The sequence below is a fragment of the Phocoena phocoena genome, chromosome 3 (assembly GCF_963924675.1).
Source record: "Phocoena phocoena chromosome 3, mPhoPho1.1, whole genome shotgun sequence".
NCBI classification, from domain to species: domain Eukaryota; kingdom Metazoa; phylum Chordata; class Mammalia; order Artiodactyla; family Phocoenidae; genus Phocoena; species Phocoena phocoena.
This window is the reverse complement of record NC_089221.1, coordinates 144,696,894-144,712,876: the sequence shown is the minus strand read 5'-3', so window position 1 is coordinate 144,712,876 and position 15,983 is coordinate 144,696,894. Positions and strand designations below refer to the sequence as shown.

Below are 15,983 nucleotides of genomic sequence, written 5' to 3'. Positions count from 1 at the left end.
AGCAGGGTCCCGTTCCCAGAGGGCTTTTACATTTCTTCTCTCACTTTACTGAATTGGCCGGGGTGGGGTGGATTTGGGGTCCCACCAAATGCTTCAGTGTGCCTAATATCACCTTATGCCTTCTTATTACCTGTTCCAAAGTGCAGTGGAGAGGATCTGGGTTGATAAGAGATTAAAAAGTCATGAAGATTAAGCTCCATTTAAAATTCTTATCTAAGCACATACCAACACGAGAAGAAGACATTTCCCACCTTCTTCCTAGAACAGGATTTTTAATCCAGTCCTTCAAATAATTACAAAAAAATAAGCTTTTAATCGTCATATCGTTGGTGTGCAACAGCTTGACAGGAGGACTAATTGTTGAGCAGTTGTCTCAGGGATGCTCCAACCCAGCTGAAGCTTTAACAAGCCGAAAGAGAATTTCAGAACCATCTCACAAATAAAAAGGAAGTGTTACTCATTCTCTTTTTAAATATAAGGCAAGCACTCACAGCTAAAACACCAATGACAGAAATTGGAAGCACTTGCTGAATCCTCAAACAGTTACGCTGAGCAAGAAATGATTCTGTAATGGATTTAAAAACACATGATTTTGAGGGCGATTCTCCATGGTTAACATTGTCATGGGCTTCCCTGGTGGCACAGTGATTAAGAATCTGCCTGCCAGTGCAGGGGATACGGGTTGGAGCCCTGGTCCGGGAAGATCCCACGTGCCATGAACCAACTAAGCCCGTGCGCCACAACTACTGAGCCTGCGCTCTAGAGCTCGTGAGCCACAACTACTGAACCCCACGCCCTAGAGCCCATGCTCCGCAACAAGAGAAGCCACTGCAAGGAGAAGCCCGCGCACCGCAACGAAGAGTAGCCCCCACTCGCTGCAACCAGAGAAGGCCCCCACGCGCAGCAACGAAGACCCAACGCAGCCAAAAAAATAAATTAATTAATTAATTTAAAATATTGTCATGACTTCTGAAAATGGATATTTGCATTCAAGACTTAGGGAACAGCCCGGAATAGTTCAGTGGGTTTTGGAGGGGAAAAAAGGTATCTGAGAAAAAGTTGCTTAAAGCTTCTTAAACTCCCCTATCATCTAAAGGATGCAGCCCTAGTTGAGCAAACTGGCTGAACGCCTGGGATAGATTGCAATTCTGGGGACATAAGATCCCCACTCATAAGGGCAGGCGAGACCAAGACTAATAAACCAAAGGAAGCTTCAGAAAAGGTGCAGAGCCTACTTCGCCTGCCTGGGAGAACCACGAACGCCTTATCTGGCTTCTGTGAAAAGAAAAAATCATTGGGGAGCCAGAATTAGAAAAGCCTTGCCTTCCATCCAGTCTCTCCCGTCTAAGCCACATAAAATATCCTCTGGGAAGGCTTCAGGAAATACCCCAGGGGAATGACAATTGATATTAGCTGAATGGGTGAAAGAGCACAGACAGAGATGAAAATATTTAGCTTTTTGCAACCTTGAACTTAACCCAAGAGTCCAACATTTACACATACTCAGGGCAGAGTCTTGCGCTTCCAAGCCATGACCACAAGGTGGCCTCAATCCCTAATTGGGTCCCCACGGTCCAGGCTGCAGAGGGATGGCTTTTGAAAAAAAAGTTCCTTCTCCCCAGAGGCTTCCCTGTGGTAACTCGCAAGTAAGAAGTTCAAGTCCCCAAAGCTTTAATAAACTTAACAGGGCTTTAATTTTCCAGCAGGAGACAAATTTCAAAAGGACAGCCCTCCTGATATACCTCTACCTTCAAGGATGTTTCCAAGTTTGCAAACCATGCCAAGAGCAGACTGGAGTGGTCTTAGGTAAGATGCAATGCTTGTTTCTTTCTTAAGGCACCTTGTAATTTGCACACAAACCACAACACTTTATTTTCTTATTAACAGGTCTGAATGTGTTTAACACCGCAAGCCCTAAATTGTAGAGGAGTGGATTAGACTAGGTTCTCTTTATTTTCCTGCCAATTGTCAGAAAGTGGTTTGGGGTACGGGGTGCCTCCTCCTTACTGGCTTTTTCCTCTACCACTCATCCCCCCCACCCCCCCCCCCCCGGCTCTATCCAACAACCAACCTCTTGTCTCCATCTGCCAAAAGCAAAAAGACACAGCCTCATTTCTCATCGGAGAGCTTTTGCCTACTGTGCACTTCAGTTATTGAGATTAATAAGCTGCTGGTTTCCAAGGAAGACTAAGACAACTACAAGATTAAAGCTCACTGCAACGTGCAATGCTGCTGGTGGCCAGGCGGGATCATGGTGTCAAAAAGGCAAGGTAAAGCTATAAACTAAGGCTGAGCTGGAGACGCTAACCTAAAGGTCTCGTTAATTTCCATGTTGCCTCTGATGAGAACTTAGAGGGAGCATAATGTTCTGCAATGTGGAGAAATCAAGCGGCCTATTGATTTGAAAAGTGCTGGAATGCATCTGGTTCACCCGGAATGAATTCTAGGTTTAAACCTCACGCAAAAACGTTAAAAAAAAAAAAAAAAAAAAAAAAAAAAAGGAAGAAAAGCAAAACAGGTTACTTTGGTTTAATATTCTCAAGATCAAACTTGTCAGTGATTCTGTCAGAAAATTAATCCTTAGGTAGAAAAATCAATCTGGAGAACAAGTGGAGAAGAGTCTCCAGGTTCAGCATGGTGAAGATGTTCCAACAGTCTCGTTGCTTCCCCACGACCACCTTATTTACTAAAGGTCTTGAGTCTTGATTCCCAAATAGGCACTCCCAGTAAAGCATCCATATGAGGCTAAGATTACTTGGTCTTAAAGATAAAAAGTATGTTTTCTGAAATGCTGATACCCAAATTAGATTCCTCAGGTGCCACTTACCAAGCCCAACAAGCTCCATTCTTTATCAGAGCACTTCCTGGGTGTTCATCACAACTTCCTGAGTATCCCTACTCAAACTATGACCAAATGGCCAGCCACCGTACCCGCGGCTGCGTGGCTTTCTCCTACCAGTCTAGCAAAGACTGTCTGCAAGATAAACCCTATGCAAATCACAGAGCTAAAAAGGTAGCACCGCTCCTTACGTCTGCAGTGTCAATTTGCTCTCGCATTTTACGACATTCAGCGCACTAAACCTCCTCTCTGTAACTCAGCTCACGTGGATCCCGTGCTGCCACCACCGTGGAGGCTCAGGACTTCAGACTGACCGTCCTGGGTGGCCACCGATCCCGCAGAGCTGGAGACAAGGGTCCCTTCTATCCTGCCTGGCTCACGATATTGTCTGTGGCTAACTCTATGTCCAGTAACGGACTGGGATTCATCCCTCAGATCATTTCTTGCCTCGTGTCACTTATACTGCATTAACTTCACCATTTCCATGGACCGGATACATTCTAATTGGATAATAAGCATCGTTTTGTTTTGTCCTTTTGGTCTCAAAGGCATTATCGTGTGGTGGTTAAGAGCATTGCACGTGGAGTCAGGTAGACCCAGGTTTCCACCCCCGTTCGGCCCCTTACTTATTTGGAGACGTGTAAGTAACTTCATCTTCCCAAGCCTCAGTTTCTATTTAAAATAGGGATAGTAACATATACTCAACAGAAGGGTTAAAGGGTTCAGTGGGCTCTTGCATGTAAAACTAAGCATGGAGCAAAAACCATTTGATCAAGTCGTTATTCACAGAACTACACAATCATGTACAATAGCTATTCAATTGAACAAAGTTTCTGGAGAGATTTTTTTTTTTAAGAGAAAAGTCCACTGCTGAGAGCTTTGGATACACGAACTATGCTATCATTTGCAAATGGCTGTGCTTCTGTGTTACATCTATTATTTTAGAATCAAAATAAGTCTGGCCAATAACGGCTACTCTTAATACTCTTGTTGCCTCAGAGATTTAACAAGTGGAAAACCGAACTTGTTTCCTAAATGACATCCCTATTCACTCAGCCTCTTAGGCCAAAAAACTGGATACCGTGCTCACACCTGCCTAACCTACATCTTGACATTCCATCAGTCACAAATTCCTGCTGATTCTACCTTCAGTACATACCCCGCATCTTTGAACGTGCACCTTCTGGCCAGATTGGTAAGAGAAAGGCAGACAGCTCTGATACTGCAGCTACGGGCACCCTAATGGAAGCCCCACAATTTTTCATCTTAACCATGACAGTATTCTCCAAACTGGACCCTTAGTCCTGTTATAACTTGCCCTCAAGCCCCCCTCCCCACCCCCCACCTGTTGAACCTATGGCAGCTACCATAGTTAAAAACACAACGGGACCATTTATGTTATTATTTTGGCCTCCTGTTTAAAATGCTTCAGTGACTTTTCACTGTTCTTGGCGCTGGGTCCAACATCTTTAAAGCAGCCCCAAACCTTGCACTGTCCGGCTCCTGCCTGTCTGTCTAGTTTGTTTTCTCTTCCTGGCATCTTAGCGTTTCTTCCCCCAGCGGGTCGTGGTTTTCACCACCTAGAACATTCTCTCAGTCTAATTAACACCTACTCATCCTTAGGGCTCAGCCTAAATGCAAATTTCTCCTGAGTCTGGCTTCTCTATACCTCACACGGCACTTATTACACCTGTCACTGTAGGGGCATATACCTAATCTTTTGTTCACATTCTGTCTACAGTCAGGAAACTCCAGAAGGGCAAGGACTTTGCTTTTCTTCTTCACTGCTGAATCCTCAGTGCCGGGCACCTGGCTGGGTCTCATAGATGTTTCTCGAATGAGTAATGGGTGACCATTTCAAAGAGCAAGTTGCAAACTTGTTTGTAGCTCGAGGATCTGGATGGCTAAAATGAGGCCTTCTGGTATTTCAGGGCAAGAGCAAACTCAGAGGGAAGTTTTGTCCCGCTTACGGATTCTCTTTAGTGACCTGCTACCGAGATGGATTCCAAGAAAGAAGCTTGCCTCTGCAAAATGCATAAAGGAAAGCAAGTTAGGTTCTGTCGCTGAGCTACTTTCTACTGTCTTAGACAAAGAGATGCTGACTTCAGAAACTCCCAAGGAAGCAGCTGGCCAGGAAGATTCCTGACCTTGCTCCTCTCAGGAGAGGAAGGAGGAGATAGGTGCTATCGACCCAGAATTACACAGGGACCTTGTTCTAAGATCTTCTGCCAGTAAGCTGAGAGAAAGATGGTGGGCAGAGTGATTCTGTTACGCATACGTTAGAAAAGAGAGTCCAGGCTGTTTGCAATTAGTTCCTCTGCCCTATGTTTGGTTTTTCTTGGATTATATTATGGTTTACACGTCAGCTGATTGTCTTGGGTAGTACAAATTTATATGCATTGTTATTTACATTATTAACGTTGATACAGAACTCTCCTTATAAGCTTTTTCATCTTGTGTTAAATTCCAGATTCATACAGTCTATTTCCTGGCTATGCCTCCTTAATTAGCACCTTGATTCTACTTGTCATAGAACAAAAATGGAAAACACACAGTCCAGGGAAGATCTAACGTGCCTCATTAAGACTGACGGGAACATCAAAAAGCAATGCAGAGGGGCAAGGGCTTGTTCCTTACTGGTCTAAAGAAACACCTTGGATTTGGCCTGGAGTCTCGGGGGGTTGCAGAATGCTGCCCATCACCTCCCAGAGTTAGGAAATTCTTCCATCATGCCCAGAAGTCTGTATTAATGAAAGTAGAGGTGGTGAAGCTGTTTGTAAATTTCCATTGCATTTTCAAAATTGATGAGTACATCATGATCAGTCTCCAGAATGTCTTGCCCTCAATGGTTTTTTCCTGCTGTGGTTAATCAATTCTTATTGGGTATGAAAGACAGGAATTGGAATCCTAGTATGGTATCATGCCCCTAACGTAAGAGCTTCCATTCCTACATTTGCTCTTGTGGGTAAGAAAATGACCCCATTAAACTCACAATATTTCAGCACGTGAGTGAGTGAAACCGTTCAGTTCTACAGCTTCCAAGACTATATGGAAAACCACTGAAGAATGAGAACAAATGATACTATAATCTTTGATTTTTTTCCACTTACCTGCTAGGTAAACTCTTTTTTTTTTTTTAACATCTTTATTGGAGTATAATTGCTTTACAATGGTGTGTTAGTTTCTGCTGTGTAACAAAGTGAATCAGCTATACACATACATATATCCTCATATCTCTTCCCTCTTGCGTCTCCCTCCCTCCCATTCCCACCGCTCTACCTTCTAGGTAAACTCTTGTTCATCCTTCGAAACCCAGCTCAAACAGGCCCTCAGCTGGGAAACTTCTCCTGACCATCCTGGGAAATTTAATAACTATTTCAACTGTACAACTACTGTAACTTGCGTACTTCCATTCCTGTAAACACTGCACTATCTTTTTGTTTATGTGCCTATCTCCATTTTTAGGTTGTATGAGCTTTAAGGGCAGGATACATGTTTTAATCATAATCTCCCCAGTACCTAACATAGCGCTTAGTATTTTCCAGGGATTCAGTAAGTAAACGCTAATAAGAGACTGTATAAATCATATGTAAAAGAGAAACACAAAGTTCAACAATTCTATTAATTATTGCTAAAGTTTTCATATATGAGACAAGCTGCACATCCAAATTATATGTATTCAGTTCCATGGATGGAGTTTCAAATATCTGTGACTGACTTAGTAATAGCCCCATCTCAAGGGCCTTATATTCTCGAACTCCTGGCCCTTGAATGTACTGATCAAAGAACATCTGGATATGTTCTCCCTCGTTCTTTTCCTTCTGCTAGGCTTCAAGGTTTTGGCCATCTTACTTACTTCCCAAGCTTGCCTCCTCTAAAAGCATCACTGAGAAGCTCCAATCCTAGGAGAAATGCCATGTATCCTAGTGATCTGCAGAAGGACTCTACAGGTCAGAAAGCATGTTCTGGGAGAACTTCAGGAGAACAAGAAGGGGATAGGCTTGGCTTTGCTGGTCCTCTCCTCCAGATCCTTTCAAGGGAACACTTTATTGCCAACTGATCACATCAGAAACTGGGCGATGGGAGATACGCTTATGCAGTGTATGTGTTCTCATCACCAACAGGAGACTCTTTGTGAGGAGTAGACACTCTGATGGATCTTTCCCTGAAGACGTGACAATTAAGGCAATAAAGGTAGGTTCGTGGCTGTTCCTGCATCAGACAATCTGACCACCTTATTTTATGTGTAGGAACCACGAGAGTTCCATCCAATGCGGCTCATAATTTACCATCTCACTGAAGCCCTAGAACGCCTGCAAGTTACTCTGCCCCCCAAGTCTAGATTCTGAATTTTTAAAATGCTAATAACAATGATTCCTTCCTACCTCATTGGATTGCTTCCATGCTTGAATGAGGTAGTGCATTTAAACCACTAACATCGGCATGTAGAAACTGCACAGTAAAAACTGGTTGTTAATGGCGATGGTGGTCTTCTTCTTTCCTTTTTCTCCTTCTTTTCCCCCAATATCTACTACATTTCTCCTTCCCTTTCTCCCTCCTCTTTCTTCATCCTAACCACTGTGCATAGCCTTTATGTCTAGAAACTATTTTTCAAACAATGGTCTGTTAACGTGAAAATAGCTTGACTAGTACCCAACAAGCTCTACGGCAGTTCATAAATATAAGGACGAAAAAGACAGAGTCTTATCCAGCCTTAAAGACCACTACCAACTGTGAAAATATCCTAAGTTAAGCCTGGCGGACCAGTCAACTTTCAGCCTGGGACCTTTCCAGCAAAGCTACTTATCAGTGGGTTATTATATCAGTACAAATGCTTAAATCTATCTATTATATATAATATATGCATAGAGTTTCTATTGACTTTACCTACTGTAAGCCTTAGAGATTAAGACTGCAGGCCTGGTTACAAATCACCTATAGTTGTTAGAAAATAAAATGCATTAAAGCTTGGAGTGACTACAGTGACAGTGGTATACAACTTATTCAAGATCTTATTAATAAAACAAAACATATTAGGGATAAGAAACAACATCAAATGCTATGGCTTGCATAATTATTTCCAGCTGTGTGCAGAAAATTCACGGGCCATTACCAGAAAGATTACAGATTATTTCAGTCTTTCCTTAAACCTAAGTTATTAAAGTTTAAAAACTATGTGGGAACTTTTTGAAGGTTCAGTATGAATTAGTCCTTCTCTCTTTAGTCTCCATGGTTCTTCCGGGCAAGGAAACTGTACCAGTTGAAGCACACAAACCATGAAAGTGCCTGGGGATGGAACAGCAAGGCCGTTCCAGTATCTGGCTGACCCACTGTCAATTACATTGCAGCTTGCCACGCTGTGACCAATGCCCCTTCCTTCAGGTCACTAAGGCAGGTGTGATTTTTGGAAGACCAGAAGCAAAGGTGAGAAAAGGACAGAAGCAAAGGCAAAACAAAACAAAGCCAGACCTGGAGATCACTTTGAAACCCTTCCCTCTCAACATAAGTGCTGCCACTTTTTTCTTGTTTGTTTTTTTACACTATTGTTTGCCCCTCAGGCATCAAGCTGTTAGTGTATACAGGAGGGATTAAAGTGAGACTGCATGTTGGATGAAGTATAAATTAAAATTATACTTCTGTCAGTCTGGAATCAGGGATTGTTTCTCAAGGTCTCCCCAAACACTTAATTTCAAATGAGTCTTCATTTATTACTTCAAGAAAGGCTAAATGCATAATTTATCAGCAGCTTTCTGTCAATATACCCTTAGAAGCATGTTTCCCATGAGTCTTTGAGTAAAAATATGTTATGCTAATTCTATTAGCTGGGTACACAGGAGCTGTGGAAGAAAGTAAACAAGCATTAAAAGGAGACACATGTGAACGAAGAAATACCTATCAACCTACCGTCCAGGGTCAAATTACCAAGGGAACAGCACAGAGTTGGTAAACTTGTCCCATAATGTAGGCGGGATTTTCTCCCGACTGCTCTGGGCGGGTGATGCAGCAGGGAGCCAGGTGTGATCGTGATGGGGACTTACCGGGTCTCCAGGGGCACGTTGCTGTTTAGCACCCAGCTGTCCTGAAGCTGAACTGACTCGGGCGTGGTGGCCAGGTCGTTGGGCGCGGGAGCCGGGGCGTGAATCTGACTCCGCCGATTGGTCAGCGAGTTCCTGTTGAGGGAATTGGCTGACGAGTGGTGATGGGACAGCGTGTGGTTGTGCGGGGGTGGCAGAGGGGGCCTCAGAGTCGACTGGCTGTGGTGGTTCGGAGGGCCTGAGAAAAGAGGAAGGAGAAACGGCCATTAGGGGCTTCAGAATGCGGCTGAGTTCGCTCTGCAAGCCTGCGGAGGAGAGCCTGGAACAAAAGCCTCGATATTGACAAATGCCGAATGTCACGAACTACAGATGCAGATACGACTGTGTCCAGCATCTCAATGTCAGTTACTAACAAATAGTATACTTTGATTTGCCTTTATCTCTCAGCATCAAATTAAGAATGAGAAACTAGGTTAGCAAAACCAGGCTGGTGAGGGCTGACCAGTGGAATTATTTGAAACATACTAATTCTGCAATGAAAGTAACATGATATTCAAGGCTGAGCATTGTTCTAACAAGTCCCTAGCCCATTTCCTGGTAAACCAGTACACTCCATACATTCTTTAAGAACATGGCATCTTTCTAAAGGTATAAGAAAGACGGCACGGGCTTCCCTGGTGGTGCAGTGGTTGAGAGTCCGCTTGCCGATGCAGGGGACACGGGTTCGTGCCCCGGTCCGGGAAGATCCCACATGCCGCGGAGCGCCTGGGCCCGTGAGCCATGGCCGCTGAGCCTGCGCGTCCGGAGCCTGTGCTCTGCAACGGGAGAGGCCACAACAGTGAGAGGCCCGTGTACCGCCAAAAAAAAAAAAAAAAAAATAGATGACACACTCTAAGTCAGGGAGTAGTAAATGTAAACACCTATCAGGGGCCAGGCAGGAAAGTGAAGTGGACTGGGGTGAGCTGGAGAGGGCAGGGAGCAGCCCTCACTCAGATCCAGGCTCACGTGGCCATGTAGGGGTTAGAGCTCAAGGCAGATGATCTTCCAGTTTTTCTAAGAGAGCTGAAGATCTGGACTTTTTCAAAAGAGTTTTCTGTATTTTAAAAAATGTTGACAATTAAAAAATATGTGTGTGTGTTTGTATATTTATATATATGTTTATATATACACACATATTCACATGTATATGTATACTTTTTTTTTAATGAGAATCAACAAAACACACCTGTGAGCCCGCTCAGATCAGGGGCTTCATAACATCTGTCCTCTGAGAGATGAACCCTGAGGACCCAGTCTCTGGAGAAGGTCAGGGTTGATGTTTTCAAACCACGACCCTTACTCCAAATTGCATCCTGCTTTCTAAACTTGCAATCCTCTGTCCTTGCCGGAAAAACGCACAAAGGACAACTATACCCCTGTATTCCCCTGTAATTCCCCTGTAAATATGACCACGGATGACAATTCCACACACCGTTTTCCTAGCAACCCACTCTCCACCTACGAAGTGAAATATTTTAAACATAATGAAAATGAAGGTCGTTCACTATGCAACGTAAGCCTATAATTTGGTTTTAATGGCTACTGAAACATGACTTTTAATTTGTGTCCTTTGAGAAAGTTTATTTTTTGAAGCCTCCAGTCAGGGTTGGCAGCCCGCCAGGTGACTGCCGAGCCTTGTCATTTTGGCCCCTGCCAACTTTGAATATCCTCAGCCCCTGCTGTCCTGGCTTTCAGAAGTTGGCTCAAGTCATTTAAACAAGCAATTTGACACAAATTTCAACTACTTGTCTCCTCATGTGACCGGGCTACATCTCCAAAAGGTGTAATCTACATTCCGTGGCTCCTGGGAAGCTTGCAGAAACGTTCCGAAAGAAAGACAACATGTCAAGAAGATCCTAGGTTTGGAGAGCATCATGACCATCGAAAACAGGAAAGAAAAATACAGAGGAAAGTGCTTCCTTGAAGTTTGCATCTCTGGGCTGAAATGACTTGGGGGGATTTTTTTTTTTTTGGTGTGAGAAAAAGACAACTAAAGCTAAAACCTAATGTGAAATGCCACTGTACAAGTTGTATAGATTTTAAATCGCGTCCTCCAAATGAACCTGTAATTCGTATTTTCCATTCTGCACCAGTGGCATTTTAAATATATCTTTGAGGGAGTTCCATTGCTGTAGCAGGCTACTATATTTTCTGGCATTGTTGTCTGTCTTGTAATCTATTATTATATAGTTATTTACGTTTGTCTGTCTCGTATTAGTGGAAAGAGGTGAGAAAAGGGGGTGAAATGATGTAATAATGATCCTTCAGAGATGCTATCCAAGCCCCTCACACAAGGTTAATGAATTTTCATGCCTTTCTTTCTCCCCCTCTCAACTCCCATCAAAGTGGTGTCATTATTCTCCATTAGTTAGGTAATTATGAGACTTGCCTCGGGAAGGCGAGATGAATCAGTGTTCAAGCGAGAACCCACCCTTCCCAGCCCCAAGCCCTAACCTACCATCTCCCTCAGCCCCCCCGGCCCCCGCCCTCCAGCCCTCCAGACCACACACTCTCCCAAAGTACAAAGAGGCCGTGTGAGGGATTTAATTCGCTAAATGAGATATCGGGACCCTCCTGCTTCCTGTCTGTTCACCCTGAGATTTCTCTGTCTGCTCCAGCCTGGGTAGCCCTTCCCTGTCCATCTGTGTTCAGTGTGGGTGGAATTCCTGTGGTTGTCTTTCTGCGGACACAGCCAGGGATGGTGCTGATGGGGGAATGGAAACGCCGACCCGGGTGTGGTATGGTACGTTCCAAACAAAACAGAGGCTGAGTTTTCCAGTTAACTGAGAGAAACATCAAACTCTCTTTCCATTTCTCCTAAAGAGAAGGCCTAGGGTTTCGTGGGGTCGGGGGGAGATGGAGAAAGAAGTGCAGAGGAAGATGAACAAATACTTAACTCTCCACTCACCCGGGTCCTCCTATAAAGCAACAAATTACTGATATCAATTACAACAAAAACTATCCCCCGTCATCAATATCGAAAGATGTTCTCCTTACACTGCTGCTCATTTCCACTGTGACGTTGATCATATTTGCTCATTTATCTCTCTATCCAAAACACAAACTTTTCAACCAGGTACAGGAGCTAGAAGGAAAAGACAATGACAACACAGGGGGGTAAAGGCTACCACTGGGGGAGAAGCAGAGCGGTGCGGGAGCATTGAGCCGGTGGTTAGGAGATAAAATCGGAAGAACTGAGTTCAAGGATCGGGTCTGACCCCTTTTGAGTTGTGTGACCCTGGGCCTGAGACTTCATTTCTTTAATTGTGCGTGTCCTCACCTGCCAAATGATGAAGACAGCAGTAACTACCTGTAAGGAAGTTCGAGGGGAAGATGAATGTAAAATGCTAAACATGCTACCCGATGGCTGGCAAGTTCCCCCAAACCATGTGCAGGGAACACTGCTTGGTTCTCCTAGGAATAAACGGATGGATAAAGACGTAACTGCAGCTCTCAAGGATCCCAGATTTGAGGAGATGGAGTACACCCAGAGCTCATCTCTCTAGTCCAGGAGTCACAAACCAGCGGCACCCAAGCTGAATATTACCAAAAATTCAAGGTCAAGATTGTATATCCTGTTCCAGACTTCTGACTTCTCTTGAAAACAAAAACCAGTTGAAGTCTGTATTCTCTCAAGGCAACAACTGGATAGAGCTGAATGCCACTGGGTGGTTTTGTTTGTTTAGTTTGTTTTTGTCACCAGCCCGAACGATCCCTGCCATCTTCATCTGGTCGGATGTATGCATTTATGTTACTGGCTGGTGGGCATTTATGTTTGTGACTGCTGGCTTGACTTGGGGGTTCCTTAGCATTCTGTGTGGGTCACGTACCGCTAATATAACAACATCTCTGCTACAGCTAATGATCTCAAGCACTTTCTTGTGTATGCTTTTGTTATACTCATCCAATGCGTTTGCAGGATGTGACGGTTTTCTATTTCAAAAAATGCAGACAATGGCAAGCAACATGCCTTACTGCTTTCTAAGACGCTAAATGACATGAAAAGCCGTTCTCCGAGGCAAGGGTTGTCTTCAGTCTGTGGTGAAACAAAAATGAATAACCTCGGCTTGATGAAGGAAACTTCGCATCCGCTCTGAGTTCCATACTTTTATTGGGCTTAATTCATGTGCATCAAATGGCCCTTCTATTACATAAATATGAAATCACATAATAATGTAATTGAGCCACAAATAACTATGTAACATAAACACTTACATGGTATCAACCTAATAAGTAGGCTTTTAGCAGGCAAAAGGCAACAGGCATTAAAATTGCTATGTTAACCTATTATTCTACACCTGATTTATCTCGGGTCCAGAAGCTGGAATTTGTTTTTAGGTACTGTGGGGCTTTTAGTCCTAGGAAGAAGGAGCTATATATTCGTTCTTTGTTAAAAGCTAGGGTGGGACAGGTAGGACTCGTAGCAAAGATAAGTTAATTTGTGGAGAAGGCGCTTCCTGTAGATTTAAAAATTAAGTGCTTGAATGAATGCTTAACTTGTCCTGTTTGCTTGTTTGGACTCATTTGCTTGAATGGGCTATGCTTCTGAGCATTTAGATTTGCTGTGGGACAGTTGCCAGCAATTTTGATCCTGACAGAGATGCCGTTCACATATTCTGTCCTTCCTAAATGCCAATTGGTTGACAGTAGAGTTTTAAAAAATAAAGCAGTGCTTCTCTATCAATTCACAACATCAATTCCAACAAAGTTGTGTGGTCACTAAAAAATCAACTCTGTTTTAAAAATTTTTTAAGTATAGTTGATTTACAATATCGTGTAAGTTTCAGTGTACAGCACAGCAATTCAGTTATACATATACTATATATGTATGTATATATCATCTTTTTCAGATTCTTTTCCCATATAGGTTATTATGTAATACTGAGTATAGTTTCCTGTGCTAAACAGTAGGTCCTCGTTGGTTATCTATTTTATACATGTTAATCCCAGCCTCCTAATTTATCCCTCCCCCCATCCCCCTTTCCCCTTTGGTAACCATTAGTTTGTTTTCTGTGTCTGTGAGTCTCTTTCTGTTTTGGAAATAAGTTCTTTTGTGTCTTTTTTTTTTTTTTTTGATTCCACATATAAGCTATATCATATGGTATTTGTCTTTGTCTGGCTTACTTCACTTAGTATGATAATCTCTAGGTCTATCCATGTTGCTGCAAATGGCATTATTTCATTCCTTTTCATGGCTGAGTAGTATTCCATTGTGTATATATACTGGAGTATCAACTCTTGTGTTGACTAGATGAGTGGTGCTCAAATAGCGTGTGGAAACCAGCAACACCCACATTTTAAATAATGTATAAAGAAAGAATTTTCTTTGCAGCTAAGGAAGTAAATTCACAATAATTGGCTACTGTTGTTGCATTTTTCCTAAATAAACAGCTGGGGGAGGCATTTAGGCTGGGTCTACCCTTGCCAAGCGGGGTGTTGATGACAGTGGGAAGGCAGGGATGAACTCAGATTGGTGGTGTTTTGCCCCCACCAATTATTCCTAGCAATTAAAAATGAAGATTAAATGTGTGAAAGAAAAAATAAAAGTAGAGCCCTGCCTAGCTGCTAATAATTCTCGCATTCTTGGAGATGGCATGCCAGCTGTTGGCCTTTAAAAAAATTTCAACCCTTCGGACCCCAAGATAATGAATTAACCACAAACTGTCTGCCGTAAGAACTTCACCTTTGGAGCAAGTTCCATCTTGATGGCAATCTGAAGATGCAAGAAGTGGGGATGGTGTTGACAGAGCTTCTGGAGTCTCTGGGTGATGAAAACTGGCACCAGGACACCCTGTTCAAATTTGACCTTGAATGGGAGCTAGAGGGAGTCGGAGGTGAGAATTTTCAAGAGTAACAGCCTCTGGTTAGAACTATGGAGAGTGGAGGCTATTGCAGATGGCCAGGCTGCTGGGTGGCTTTGAACTCCTGCTTGGCCACTTACTAGCTGTGTGACCACTGGAAAGTTACGTATTGTTTTCTGAGTCTGTTTCTTCATCTGTAAAATGGGTATAGAGATTTTACTTCTTTCATATGGTTGTTAGGAGAATCAAATGAGAATATTTATAGGGAGCCTAGCGCAATTCTTAGCATATAGTAAGCTACCAACACATATTATTTTGTGTTATAGTTAATAAGACTAGTAATAGTAATAACAACAATAGCAACCATGGTTCTGGTGAAAGTAATGAGTACGTCCTGGGTCGCTCCAGTTTTCCTAGCTCTTTGAGGTGGGAGCTTTCATGGTGAGATATCAAATCAGCATATGGAGGCAAAGTCACTAACCTCAGACCTCTCTACCTTCAAATTCTGTCTACAGAAGGGCATAGTGACTAAGTGACATGGCACAGGCATTAATACAGGTGGTCTTAAGAGCATCTCTCTAAGAGCCTGCTGAAGTGGAACTTGGGATTCAGAACTGTCCCATTTCCATAAACAAATAATGACAACAAACCAATAATACTGACAATAGATGCTATGAATTAAGCTCTCCCTGTGTGTCTGATCCTGTGGTAAGTGCTGTACTTAAATTATTTCAGGGTATTCCCACTCACTCCTATGGGATAGGTTCTCTTATCATCCCCATTTATACAGATCCTGCCCGTGAGGCTCAGAGAGGTTAAGTAATTCGTCAGTGGTCACACAGCTCAGTAAACGGTAGAGCTGATATTTGACCCCAGGGTCTCTTCCCCACTCTGCCGCATGCAGAGGAGCACGAGGCCCCAGAGAGCACGCACACAGGGAGGGAATGAGGACCCTGCCCCAGTTTATGCACGCCCCCTCAGATACAGAGGAAAACTGGCTTGACGCATTTCTTTGCACATGTGCTTAAATTGTAGAAGCAAATCTTGTGAGAAAGTGGAGGGAACCGCCCACCTCAAAGCTCTGCCCCTCACAGTGCTGCTTGAATCAGGAGAAATAGGCCAGAAGAGCCAAAGTGTAGCACAGTCTCTTTTCCATGCTTTCCCAAAAGGCCCTCCTCAAGCTTCCTCCTCCACGCTGCATCCCTGGCTCCCAATTAGGTCTGCTGGAGGCAGAAACAAGGGCACACTGCTCCCATCTCATCCTGCCAG

At 43.4% G+C, this 15,983-nt stretch overlaps 1 protein-coding gene across 2 annotated transcripts in view; it reads right to left on the bottom strand.

The window, feature by feature from the left end:
• Nucleotides 1-15,983, bottom strand: part of TENM2 (teneurin transmembrane protein 2) — a 990,950-nt gene that overhangs the window by 317,599 nt on the left and 657,368 nt on the right. For both annotated transcript variants that reach the window (XM_065874146.1, XM_065874147.1), the window contains exon 4: nucleotides 8,878-9,112. In XM_065874146.1, the coding sequence (XP_065730218.1) occupies nucleotides 8,878-9,112 (235 nt within the window). The remainder of the gene's footprint in view (nucleotides 1-8,877; nucleotides 9,113-15,983) is intronic.